This window comes from Podarcis muralis, chromosome 2 (genome assembly GCF_964188315.1).
Source record: "Podarcis muralis chromosome 2, rPodMur119.hap1.1, whole genome shotgun sequence".
Taxonomy (NCBI): Eukaryota; Metazoa; Chordata; class Lepidosauria; order Squamata; family Lacertidae; genus Podarcis; species Podarcis muralis.
In genome coordinates, this window is record NC_135656.1 from 115,200,237 (window position 1) to 115,211,709 (window position 11,473).

An 11,473-nucleotide genomic window follows, 5' to 3' on the forward strand; every position below is an offset into this window, starting at 1 on the left:
ATGAGGGAGGCATTCCATTCTGTTGAGACTGTTATTCCAGTAACTGTTGTTTTTAACTGCTTTTCTGTTCTTTTCTCTCTCTGTGCATGAGGGAGAAGTGCTGCTGAGAGAGATGTCTCAGGATACTATCGTGTGTCAGTGTGATCTGTCTGAAGTGAAACAGTGGAAGATCACGAAATGCTGATCAAAATTACTGCTCAAAAGTTCAAAAACAGAATTACTGCTGAGGTGAAAGTAAAAACCTTTTGTAAGAAACTGTAAGACAATTCAAGTGAGAACATGCCCATGTTTGAATAAGCATGAGATTGTAAATATATTTTTCTCGGTTATATGTTTATGAAAGTAAGGTTCTTTTGAATACCAAGAGTCTGGACATTGTAGTCTGTAAAAAGGAACTATCACCTAGAACAGCTATTTTGCTTCTTAGCTATAAGCTACTCTGTTACTTTGGATATCATCAAAATTCACACACAGACAGACTATAATGTTGCATACAGTATAAGTTTGGGGAGTTGAGAAGTGGGGATAGAGGGGGGGAGGGGGAAGTAAACTTTCATTATTTTACAGAGTGCATATCCAAAGTTTTTGTGTCGGTGACACATGCATAGGTTCTCCTATTCATTCATTTTCATTGGCAGTGAGAAAGATGGGGCCCCCAGGGCATAGTTGGTTGCCTTCAGTTGACTCCAGTGAAGGGAGAACCAATTGGAGGAACAGATTGTTGCAATTCTTGGAAAGGGATGGAAAAGAGCACGGCTACATCGCGGTTTAGTCTTTCAAGTACTTGTTGTTAAATACAGTGGTACCTCTGGTTACGTACTTAATTTGTTCCAGAGGTCCGTTCTTAACCTGAAGCACCACTTTGGCTAATGGGGCCTCCCGCTGCTACTGTGCCGCCGCCACACGATTTCTGTTCTCATCCTGAAGCAAAGTTCTTAACCCGAGGTACTATTTCTGGGTTAGCGGAGTCTGTAACCTGAAGCGTATGTAACCTGAAGCGTATGTACCACTGTACTCTGTGAGTTGAGTGAGGCTGAGAGACTCCAGAGAAGTGTGACTAGCCCAAGGTCGCCCAGCAGCTGCATGTGGAGGAGCGGGGACACGAACCACATTACCAGACTACCACTCTTAACCACTACACCACACTGGCTGGAAAAAGGGGAAGTTGTTTTCTTTGCATTAAGTTGTGAAAAATAAAGCAATAAATTTTAAAAACAACCCTTCTTTCAATGCTTTCTTTTTAAAGCAAAAAAAGACGTAGTGCCATAGTTTGAACAGTTCGCCTTGTATGGGAAGGATATATCTGAGATACAAATGCACACACAACGCTCTCCCCTCCATCCAGGCGAGGAGGAGGCATTGTCAGGAGTTTAAAGGCACATCCTGGCTGGCTAAGGTGCGAAGCAGAGCCATGGAAGGGGGTGGGGTGGATTCTGAGGACCACAGACCACATGTGCAATTGGCCCCCCCAGGTATGAATTTCTCCACCCTTGGCACCACATAACACCAGTCTTGAAAGATCTACATTGGCTCCCAGTACGTTTCTGAGCACAATTCAATGTGTTGGCGCTGACCTTTAGAAAGCCCTAAACGGCCTCGATCCAGTATACCTGAAGGAGCATCTCCACCCCCATTGTTCTGCCCAAACACTGAGGCCCACGCTGAGGGCATTCTGGCGATTCCCTCCCTGTGAGAAGCCAAGTTACAGGGAACCAGGCAGAGGGCCTTCTTGGTAGTGGCACCCGCTCTGTGGAACACCCTCCCACCAGATGTCAAAGAGAAAAACAACTGACTTTTAGAAGACATCTGAAGGCAGCCCTGTTTAGGATGCTTTTAATGTTTAACAGACTATTGTATTTTAATATTTTGTTGGAAGCTGCCCAGAGTGGCTGGGGAAACCCAGCCAGATGGGCGGGGTATAAATAATAAATTATTATGATAAATTATTAAGTGCAAATCAGGTAAGTGTAAAGAGAACTGTTTCAACCCAACTGTAGTGCATATGTAATACAGCCATACCTTGAATGTCAAACGCCTTGCAACTCAAATGTTTCAGAAGTCGTATGTCCGACACAGCTTATGATTGAGTGCAGGAAGCTCCTGCCTTGGTTCTCGTACGGTTCCAGGAATCAAACGGACTCCCAGAACGGATTAAATTTGAGAACCAAGGTACGACTGTACAGAGATCAGGATCAGTGTGTTTGCAACTTCAGCTGAAAGTATTTTCCACAACTTTTTTTAACAGTAAAAACTTTTAATTAGTTCTATTTGACAAGAACATTGACAGCCACCAACAATTATGTGGATTTGTTTGCTAAAAAGGACAGATGTAAACAAAGCTCGGAGCTAAACAGGTAACTTCACAAATGAACCTTATATTTTCCTGCTTGACTAGACCAGCTGCCATGTTTGGGTTGTTTTGTTTTGGTTTTTTGAAAGGGAAAAAAAAGGCTCAAGCATCATTTTGACAGGCAGCAAACTTTCACCCTTAAGAACTATGGAATCTCTTATCTGCCACACAAGAAACAAGGCCTAATTCCACCCCCACCCCACCAAGACACACCTTAATCCTCTCTAGCTATTTGCTGGTCCATCAACCCTGATGGACCTAGAAATATTCCCAGTTCCCCGAATTGCTGTCAAAACTATCACAAGGTGGTGTCAAGCAGATATTTCCCCTAATATTTCCTCACCTCAGACGATCTGATCCAAATCAACATTCATAAGCATGGAAACCGAATATGTTGATGCTTGCCTAAGTTTCCCATATTGGCAACTTGCAATCCCAGTTCCTGGCAGTCTGTTTCTGAACTGGGAAGCATTGGCTGGTTCCTGTCACCTGGCAGCTGGAGGTTTCCAGAGAGAGAGTGCAGAGGGCTGAGGAACCAGATGCTGGGACTGGAGTTCAACAACACCTGGGCCCCAGCCCTGGTATATGCTATATGGAGACAAAGAATGCTTTCTTTTCAATCAGATTCAGAACTATTTCCTGTCTTTTTACCTAGGAAGTACATTTCTGTTGCACACTCCCCTCATCAAGCCCACCACAAGATATATTGCTTTCACGCACACAGCAACCCTGCGAGGGAGGTTTCACATGAAGATGGTGACCGGCTTTAAGACACTCAGAGCTTCACGACTGAGGAGGGATTTGAATTGTCCCTGGCATTTGTGGACCAAGACATAGGGAAACCTGTAGTCCTTCAGAGATCATTGGACTCCAGCTCCCATGAGTCCCAGCCAGGATGGCCAATGGCCAGGGAAGACGTGAGTTGAAATCTAACAACATCTGAAGGGGCCACAGGATGCCAGCCTTTCGCCAGGTAAATATTCTGTAACCATTTTTTCGTTCTGGCTCACTTTTATTTTTCATGTTTGAACGTACAAAGGAACAAACTGTGCCTCAAAGAGGAAAGATCACCCAATCCCTGCCTCACCACCGGGTCGATTTCTTGAAAATCCGTCACGGAAGAAAAAAAGGAATATAACCAAGCAATATAGGTTAATACATTGCAACCATTTGCCTCTACCTTTGGCACCAGCCTACACTTAAACACTCTGCTGTGGGGAACCTTTCGTTATTTGTTAAATGAAAGGCCAGTGACCCATTGGAAAAATCTATTTTGTGGGGAGCGGGGTCCAAACAGAAGCAGTGGGGACTGATGCCCATTGCTTGGCAGAGCAAGAGGGAGTGTTAGGCGGAGCCAACCAATTCCAGAACCATCTTCTATAATCTGCAAGATAAAAAAATGTAAAAATTATATAACTTCACAGCTGAAGATTTTACTGTTTGAGGGCTCTTGTGTTTCTAATATTTTGTTGGAAGCCACCCAGAGTAGTAGGGCAACGCAGTTAGATGGGTGGCGTACGAATGATAAAATTCTGATGATGAAGAACTTAAGAAAAAAATAAAGACGTGAATATATATAAAATAATGATAAACATTCAACTCAGCAGCTTTTCAGTGTGACACTTGCGGCTGTGTTTCTTTTTCAAGCTCACTTTTGCCTGGCGGCATCAACAATGTGGCCGCTAGCAGCTGGCTTTCCAAGTTCACCTCTGGTAATCGGGGGCCCCTTGCAAGAGACCCCTCCATTCCCCGAGTCGAGTTCTTGCTGTGAGCTGGGCCCCTCCTGCGAGAGAAGCTCACGCTCTCATAGAGCTTCAGCTTCTCTGGGGCCAAGAGAGCGGCGGTGGCCACAATGCACTCCTTCACCAGCTCGCCTCTGGAGAGCGGGCGAAGCTTTTTGGAGACCAGCTCGCTCACCACGAAGCTGGCTTGCTCCACGCTGTCCATTTCCTTCCTTGGTTCCGGGGCGATGCCTTGCTGGGCGTGCAGGTCCATTTTCAGCGCCTTCACCTTCTCCTCGCGCAGCTGCCCTTGGAACTCCTCGTACTGAATGTGCTTCGTCCTGTGGTGCCTCTGCAGGTTGGCCTTCTTCAGGATGGAAAGGGCCTCACCACAAATGAGGCACACGGGCATGCCTTTCAGCTCCACAAAGAAATAGTCATGTGTCCATTTCTTATTGAAAATGCGGCACTCCAAATCTATCTTCCTCTTCTTGTGCGACGGCATTGCAACCAAATGATCTAACAAAGAAACAGGTGGAGCGGTTAACTGGATTTCTTCCAGGGTGAGGGGAGTGATGATATAATTATAATCAAGAGAAAATACTGGAAGCCAAGGCTCCACAACCTCCATCTTGTGCTTCAGCCACCTTCAGCCTTATTAGTGGGAGAGGAAGCCCTGCTGATGACATCCTTCCATGGCAGGATTAAAAACTCAGATATCTATCAGTTAATTGCTAAATGTCTCCTTAAACCTAGGCTACGGTCGCCACAATGGAATGCCGAGGTGCCATTTTTTACTTTTGGCAATGAAATTATCCTTATTATTCATTTCATTTCTATACCGCTTTCTATTTTAAAGAAAAAGCCTCAAAGCGCTTCACAACACATCAAATAAAACAAATAAAAAAAATAAAAACCAATTCAAGCTTCAAGGAAAATATTTCAGATCCTTCTTCTCCCCCTCTTCTTGTGTTGGTTCTCCAGTGTGTCAGGAGAGAGGGGCTACCTGGCTGAAGCTCTAACTGCAGTCAGGGCAATGGGAAGGTTTCTCTCACCTGTGTGGATTCTGACCCCCAAGCTCTTCCTGCACTCAGAGCACCTGTATGGCTTCTTCCCCATGTGGATCCTTTTGTGTGAAGTGAGCAACGATTTCCAGCCAAAGCTCTTCCTGCCCTCGGAGCACCAGTACAGCTTCTCTCCTGGGAAAGCCCCCTTGCACACAGTGAGCTCCTCAAGGCTTTCCCACACAGGCTGCAGTGATTGGGGTCAGGGCCATAGTTAGGGGACAGCGAGGAAAGCACCTACTAGGGGCACAAGTGAGGAGGGCCCCCCAAAAGCAGCTAAAAAATATGTTAGTAATATGTCTATAAATAAAAATTTCGATGATCGCCTGATAAGAAAAAGTTTTAAATAGAGGGTATTTATATGTTACCCGGGGGCCCTGCAACACAGCCGCTCGGAACAGAAAAGGGATGTGGTGTGGAGGGGGGTGTTGCCCGGAAGAGAAGCGGCTCTGGCCCAGCAGAAGCCCCCCTCCCCCCTCTCGGCAGCCTGACCAAGAGGGCAAGTTGAGCTTGGGGGCAGTGCGCAACGTGAGGGAAGGCAAGAGGGTGCATGGGTCTCTCTCTGTGTGTGTGTGAGTGGGTATCCAAGTGGAGCAGGGGTCTGCAACCTTTAAGACAAAAAGAGCCACTTGGACCCGTTTCCGAAGAAAAAACAACAACTGGGAGCCGCAAAACCATTGCGACATTTAAAACAAATATAACACTGTGAACGGCTTACCGTGCTTGACTATTTCCTGAGCGGCTACAAAACTAGCATATGTTGTGGAATTTGCAGACTTCACCCAATTCTTGAAATTATTTTTGCTCCTATCAACCTTCCTCATAAGTTCTGCAATGGCTTTTTTTCGTCTCTCATCTCCATCTGGATATTTTTCAGCAAAGGCTGTGTGTTTATTCTGCAAATGTCTTGCAATATTTGACTTTTTGTTGTTTGCAAATTTCTCACCACATATTAAGCATACTGGTAAACCAGTCTTGTCAGTAGAGAAGGCAAATGATTCTGTCCATTTATCATTAAACATTCTGTTTTCTTCAGAAATTTTTCTTTTCTTGCTTTTATCCATGGCTGGCCTACCGGGGGTCCAAAAGAGGGACGTAATTAGAAATCAGAGGGCCCCATAGCAAAATTTGCTATGCCCAATAATCAATGCCCAAAAATGCCATAGAAAATTAATCAGGGCCCCAGTGTACCATAAATTATAATCAGTGCCTGATGTAAATAATAATTAATAATGAGGGCCCAATGTCATCCACGTCATTTTAAAATAACTTTTTTGACACTTTTTTATTATTTTTTTGTTTGACCCCTCAGAATTATACCTCCTCATAGAAATAAACATTAAATTAACAAGTTACCTTTTTTTGAGTGTGTGTTCTTCACTCCCCTTCAAAACAGTGACCAGCTTACATGCCCCCTTTCAATGCAGCCTGCTTACAGCCCTCAACCAAAATAGCCGCTCCCGCGACTCCCACGTGCCCCCACAAAGATGGCGCCGACGATTTTCCCTTATCGGTGCCCTTTAAAGAAATGGACGCCGCAGCTTCAACCCATGCCTAGAGGAGGCTAGAGGGAGAAAAGCGGGGGGGGAGCAGCGAGGACGGCAGAGAAGGACTGCCGGGAGTGGAATCCCACACACCGCGAGGGGAAGGAAGGGAGAGGGTGCGAGCTAGAACGGGGCAAAGAGGGCGGTCCCCGGTCGTGCCTGGCCTTAAATGGGCTAGGCCACGCGGCCCCGCCGATTGGCGGGCAGGGTTGCAGGCACGCCCGAGGATTCCCCTGTTCTCGCGGGGGCAAAAGGCCAGCGCCCGCGAGTGGAGTGTGGGAGGGGTTAGCCCGCAACCCCCTCTCCTCTCTAGCTCGGAAATGGTTTTGCGGAGAATGCGCCTCCTCCCCTCGCCTCCGCCCCGGAGCCGCGGCAAAGGCGTTAAAGAGCCGCATGCGGCTCCGGAGCCGCAGGTTGCTGACCCCTGAAGTGGAGGGATGGTGGAGAGAGCCAGCCCAGCACCAGGCTTCAGAGGTTCCTTTTGTTAGTGGAATGAGAGGGTTGCTGCCTCTGCTGCCGCCATCACAACACACGAAGGCAGCAAAGGCAGCAGCTGGCAATTTATTGTATATAGGCTCTACCACTCGAGCTGTGGGAGTTCGGATTGGTGAACACCGATCATGTATTAATAATGCTAATTTGGAGGCACCTCTGGTAGAACATTTTGCTTCTCATAATCATTCAGATACAGATCTATTATTTACAGTTTTATGGGTGAATCAGAAGGCAATTAGCATCGGAAAAGATTATGAGCGACAGTTACGGCAGCAAGAAACACAGTTTCTTTTCATGTTTCAAACCATTTATCCAGGGGGTCTCAACTCTAAGTTAGACTTTAATTGTTTCAAATTTAATTTCACTGGTCAACAACAATTTTGTTGTCTGTGTTTTTTCAGTTGATTTAGGACGAATCTGATGCACTGAATCCAAAAATCACATTGGTTTTGCTCAATCAGGTCAAGTTTTTGAGCTATGGCCACATGTCTTTTTTTACGTTTTTGTTCACATGTACGCTTGTGTGGGGGACGCGGGTGGCGCTGTGGGTAAAAGCCTCAGCGCCTAGGGCTTGCCGATCGAAAGGTCGGCGGTTCGAATCCCTGCGGCGGGGTGCGCTCCCGCTGTTCGGTCCCAGCGCCTGCCAACCTAGCAGTTCGAAAGCACCACGGGTGCAAGTAGATAAATAGGGACCGCTTACTGGCGGGAAGGTAAACGGCGTTTCTGTTTGCTGCGCTGGCTTGCCAGATGCAGCTTGTCACGCTGGCCACGTGACCCGGAAGTGTCTCCGGACAGCGCTGGCCCCTGGCCTCTTGAGTGAGATGAGCGCACAACCCCAGAGTCTGTCAAGACTGGCCCGTACGGGCAGGGGTACCTTTAACTTTACCTTACGCTTGTGTGGAGCATTTTAGAAGAAGTTGGTGGGGGTAAAATGCCATGTCGAATAATTGTTTTGATTGGAAATGATTGTTTTAATGACAAGAAGTATTCAGGTCCGATAGTTCTGGGTGATTATGTCGAAAAGGGATCAGTTTGAAGTCATAAAACCTTGAAATCTTGGTGCAGCAAAGCATAAAGTTGGGGGATCAAAACTAAGTTAATGGGGCAGCCGCCCCATGAAGTATCCTGATCTTCAATCAGCATGTCATCCTGTAGCTCATTGTGATGAAATTCCAGTGCCTATCTTTGGAGAACTTCCTGACATTAGTGACAAAGATGCCTCCAGTGTTGAAGGACATGAAGAAGAAGAAGTGGTTATTGAAGATGATGCTCCACATCCATTTTCCCAAAAGGAGCTGAATTATCTAGTTCGCGACTTCAGCTTGTCAAAAGACTCTGCCGAACTGTTGGCATCCAGATTGAAGGAAAAAAACCTCCTCTCTGACAGTGCTCGCATCATCTTCTTCCGCAACAGGCATCAATGGTACCTCCGTTTTTTCTTGGAAGAGAAGGACTTGGTGTACTGTGCAGATATTGCGTGGCTTCTGCTCAAGCTTGGAGTGCCACAGTACGAACCCAAAGATTGGAGACTGTTCATTGACAGCAGCAAGCGATCACTGAAATGTGTTCTGCTACACAATGGCAACCAGTTTGCCTCTATACCCCTGGCTCACTCGAATACACTGAAGGAGAACTATGAAGCGGTGAAGTATGTGCTGGAGAAAATTGGTTATGATCAGCATAAGTGGTTTATTTGTGTTGACCTGAAGATGGTGAACCTTTTGTTGGGACAACAGTCTGGCTTCACCAAGTACCCATGTTTTCTGTGCATGTGGGATAGTAGGGACCGTGCTCAGCATTACACGGCCTGTGCGGGAGGAATTGGTGCCTTGCAAAGAAAGGAACGTCATCAATGACCCTCTGGTGGACAGAGACAGAATACTCTTCCCACCGCTGCACATCAAGCTCGGCTTAATCAAGCAGTTCACCAAGGCTCTGGACAAGGATGGTGACTGCTTCACTTACTTGTGCCAGGCTTTTCCAGGATTGACCATGGAGAAGTTGAAAGCTGACATCTTTGACGGTCCTCAGATCCATCAGCTCATCCAAGATCCAGAGTTCGGAAACTCAATGAACAAAGTGGAACCGGAAGCGTGGAAGGCATTTGTTCTGGTAGTGATGAACTTTCTTGGCAACAATAAGGCCAGAGACTACACAGAACTTGTCAACAAGATGCTGACTGCTTTCAGAAACCTGGGCTGCAACATGAACGTCAAGATGCACTACCTATTTTCACATATGGACCGGTTTCCTGAGAACCTGGGTTGAATGAGTGACGAGCAGGGGGAGAGACTCCATCAGGACATGAAAGAGATGGAGACCAGGTATCAGGGTCGCTGGGACGCAGTCATGATGGCTGACTACTGTTGGACTCTGAAGAGAGACCTCCCTGCCGCTGAGCATTCCTGGAGTTCCAAGAAACAGAAGTTCAAGCCCTGAAGTTTGAAAAATGGTGAAGCAACATGCAATTTACGTGAACTTACCTTTATCAATGCCCACCATTGTTTACAGTAAACCTGACCTGATGGAGAAAAAGGGATGCCATTTCCTGATTCAGCAGCGTAAAAATACCCTAAATCAGTTGTAGAAATCTAGACAACATTCAAAAAGTATTTTGTCTGTAACTTTACACTGCTCCTTTAATCCCAGACTCCTTGTATTTGTATTGTTACTTTGCACTCTACCTTTAAACTCAACCTCCTTGTTATTAGCACCACCTGGAGTTGGCTTTATATGTTTTTCAAAAAATATTGTTAGTAGCAGTGACAACATTATTACATGTGCACTGTTCCATAGCATTTGGTATTTTCATTTACATACATTCCTTCGAAATAAGATGGGGTATGTACTCTTTTTCATTACTGTTTGTATTCTAGTTTATAATTTTTGTAAAGTGGTATGTCATGCAGCTCATCGTCTGCAAAACTTTATTTTCAGTTTATGAAGCAATTCTATATCCTCCCACCACGCTGACAAGAATTCCACAAAACAGTAGTCAATATCCGGAATCACTGTTCAGTGTTGGACATCATATTTGCTGAACACACAAAGCTTCACAGCTTGTCTTTCATCCTACAAAGTCTGGTTCCTCACTTCATTGAAAGATTTCCAGAGACTTTGAGACTAAAGATTTCATTTTGTACTTGTTATGGTTTGAAGGAATGCTGTAAAGATTGTCCATTGCGTATATACATGGTCATCGTGCTGCCTAGACATTGCTGACGTGAGCTTAGGGGCGACAGCGGCCACAGTGCTGAAAAGTCCAAATAAATGGGCAGTCGCAGATCATGAATCTGACTTTCCTCCAACTTCCAAACCAAAACGGGAGGAAAAAAGCTTTCAGGTTTGAAAGTGGCATGTTAGTCAGGTTTGCTAAACCAAAACTAAGCCAAAATTTAGCTTAGTAAGTGTGAGGCAAAATACAGGGCAGTAAAACAAGGAACAGGGTGGTGAATCCAGGGCAGGGCAGGGAGGGGGATTGGTGGGCAGTTGGTTTTCTTTTTCCACCTGGTACTGAAGTGACTTCAAAACAATCCATTCCAATCTCCCGCAGCCTCACAGGATGGCCCCCCCGCCTGGAATTTGTCACACATGCATGCACACACCCAGATACTCATGAATCTGTCAGTCTGTCTGTGCTTGGCTACCCAGAGTTTGAATGCAGGACTTTTCACATTCACACACCCTTTCAAACACAGGTGCTTGGAGAGGATCCCTAATTTGGCAGAGAGAGAGTGGGGAGAGAGAGATCTGAAATTATGGAAAAAAACTATCAATGCAGGACATGGCATTTTTGTATTAGGCAAAGCAGGACTTTATAGGTGATAACCAGCACATTGTTACAAAGCTTCACAGCTTGTCTTTCATCCTACAAAGTCTGGTACCTCACTTCATTTAAAGATTTCCAGAGACCTTGAGACTAAAGATTTCATTTTGTACTTGGGAGGCTTTGAAGGAATTCTATCAAGATTGTTCATTGCGTATATACATGGTCATCGTGTTGCCTAGACATTGCTGACGTGAGCTTAAGGGTGACAGCGGCCAGTGCTGAAAAGTCCAAATAAATGGGCAGTCGCAGATCATGAATCTGACTTTCCTCCAACTTCCAAACCAAAACAGGAGGAAAAAAGATTTCAGGTTTGAAAGTGGCATGCTAGTCAGGTTTGCTAAACCAAAACTAAGCCAAAATTTAGCTTGGTAAGTGTGAGGCAAAATGTTGTTGTTGTTTAGTCGTTTAGTCGTGTCCGACTCATCGTGACCCCATGGACCAGAGCACGCCAGGCACCTCTGTCCTCCACT

At 45.7% G+C, this 11,473-nt stretch overlaps 1 protein-coding gene across 1 annotated transcript; it reads right to left on the minus strand.

Moving 5' to 3' along the window:
• Positions 1–3,624: 3,624 nt before the first annotated feature.
• Positions 3,625–9,840, minus strand: LOC144326210 (uncharacterized). The gene is made up of 2 exons (XM_077922665.1): positions 5,854–9,840; positions 3,625–4,590 (listed from the first exon to the last, which is right to left on the minus strand). Exons 1-2 carry the CDS (start codon positions 6,197–6,199, stop codon positions 3,962–3,964), a joined length of 975 nt encoding a protein of 324 aa, XP_077778791.1. The 5' UTR covers positions 6,200–9,840; the 3' UTR covers positions 3,625–3,961.
• Positions 9,841–11,473: the final 1,633 nt, after the last annotated feature.

Excerpts from the sequence above, each read along its gene's own strand:
- LOC144326210 (XM_077922665.1), bottom strand. The coding sequence starts at position 6,199 with ATGGATAAAAGCAAGAAAAGAAAAATTTCTGAAGAAAACAGAATGTTT. Across the intron at positions 4,591-5,853 it reads TCAGGAAATAGTCAAGCACG|ATCATTTGGTTGCAATGCCG; the intron begins GTAAGCCGTTCA and ends TTTCTTTGTTAG.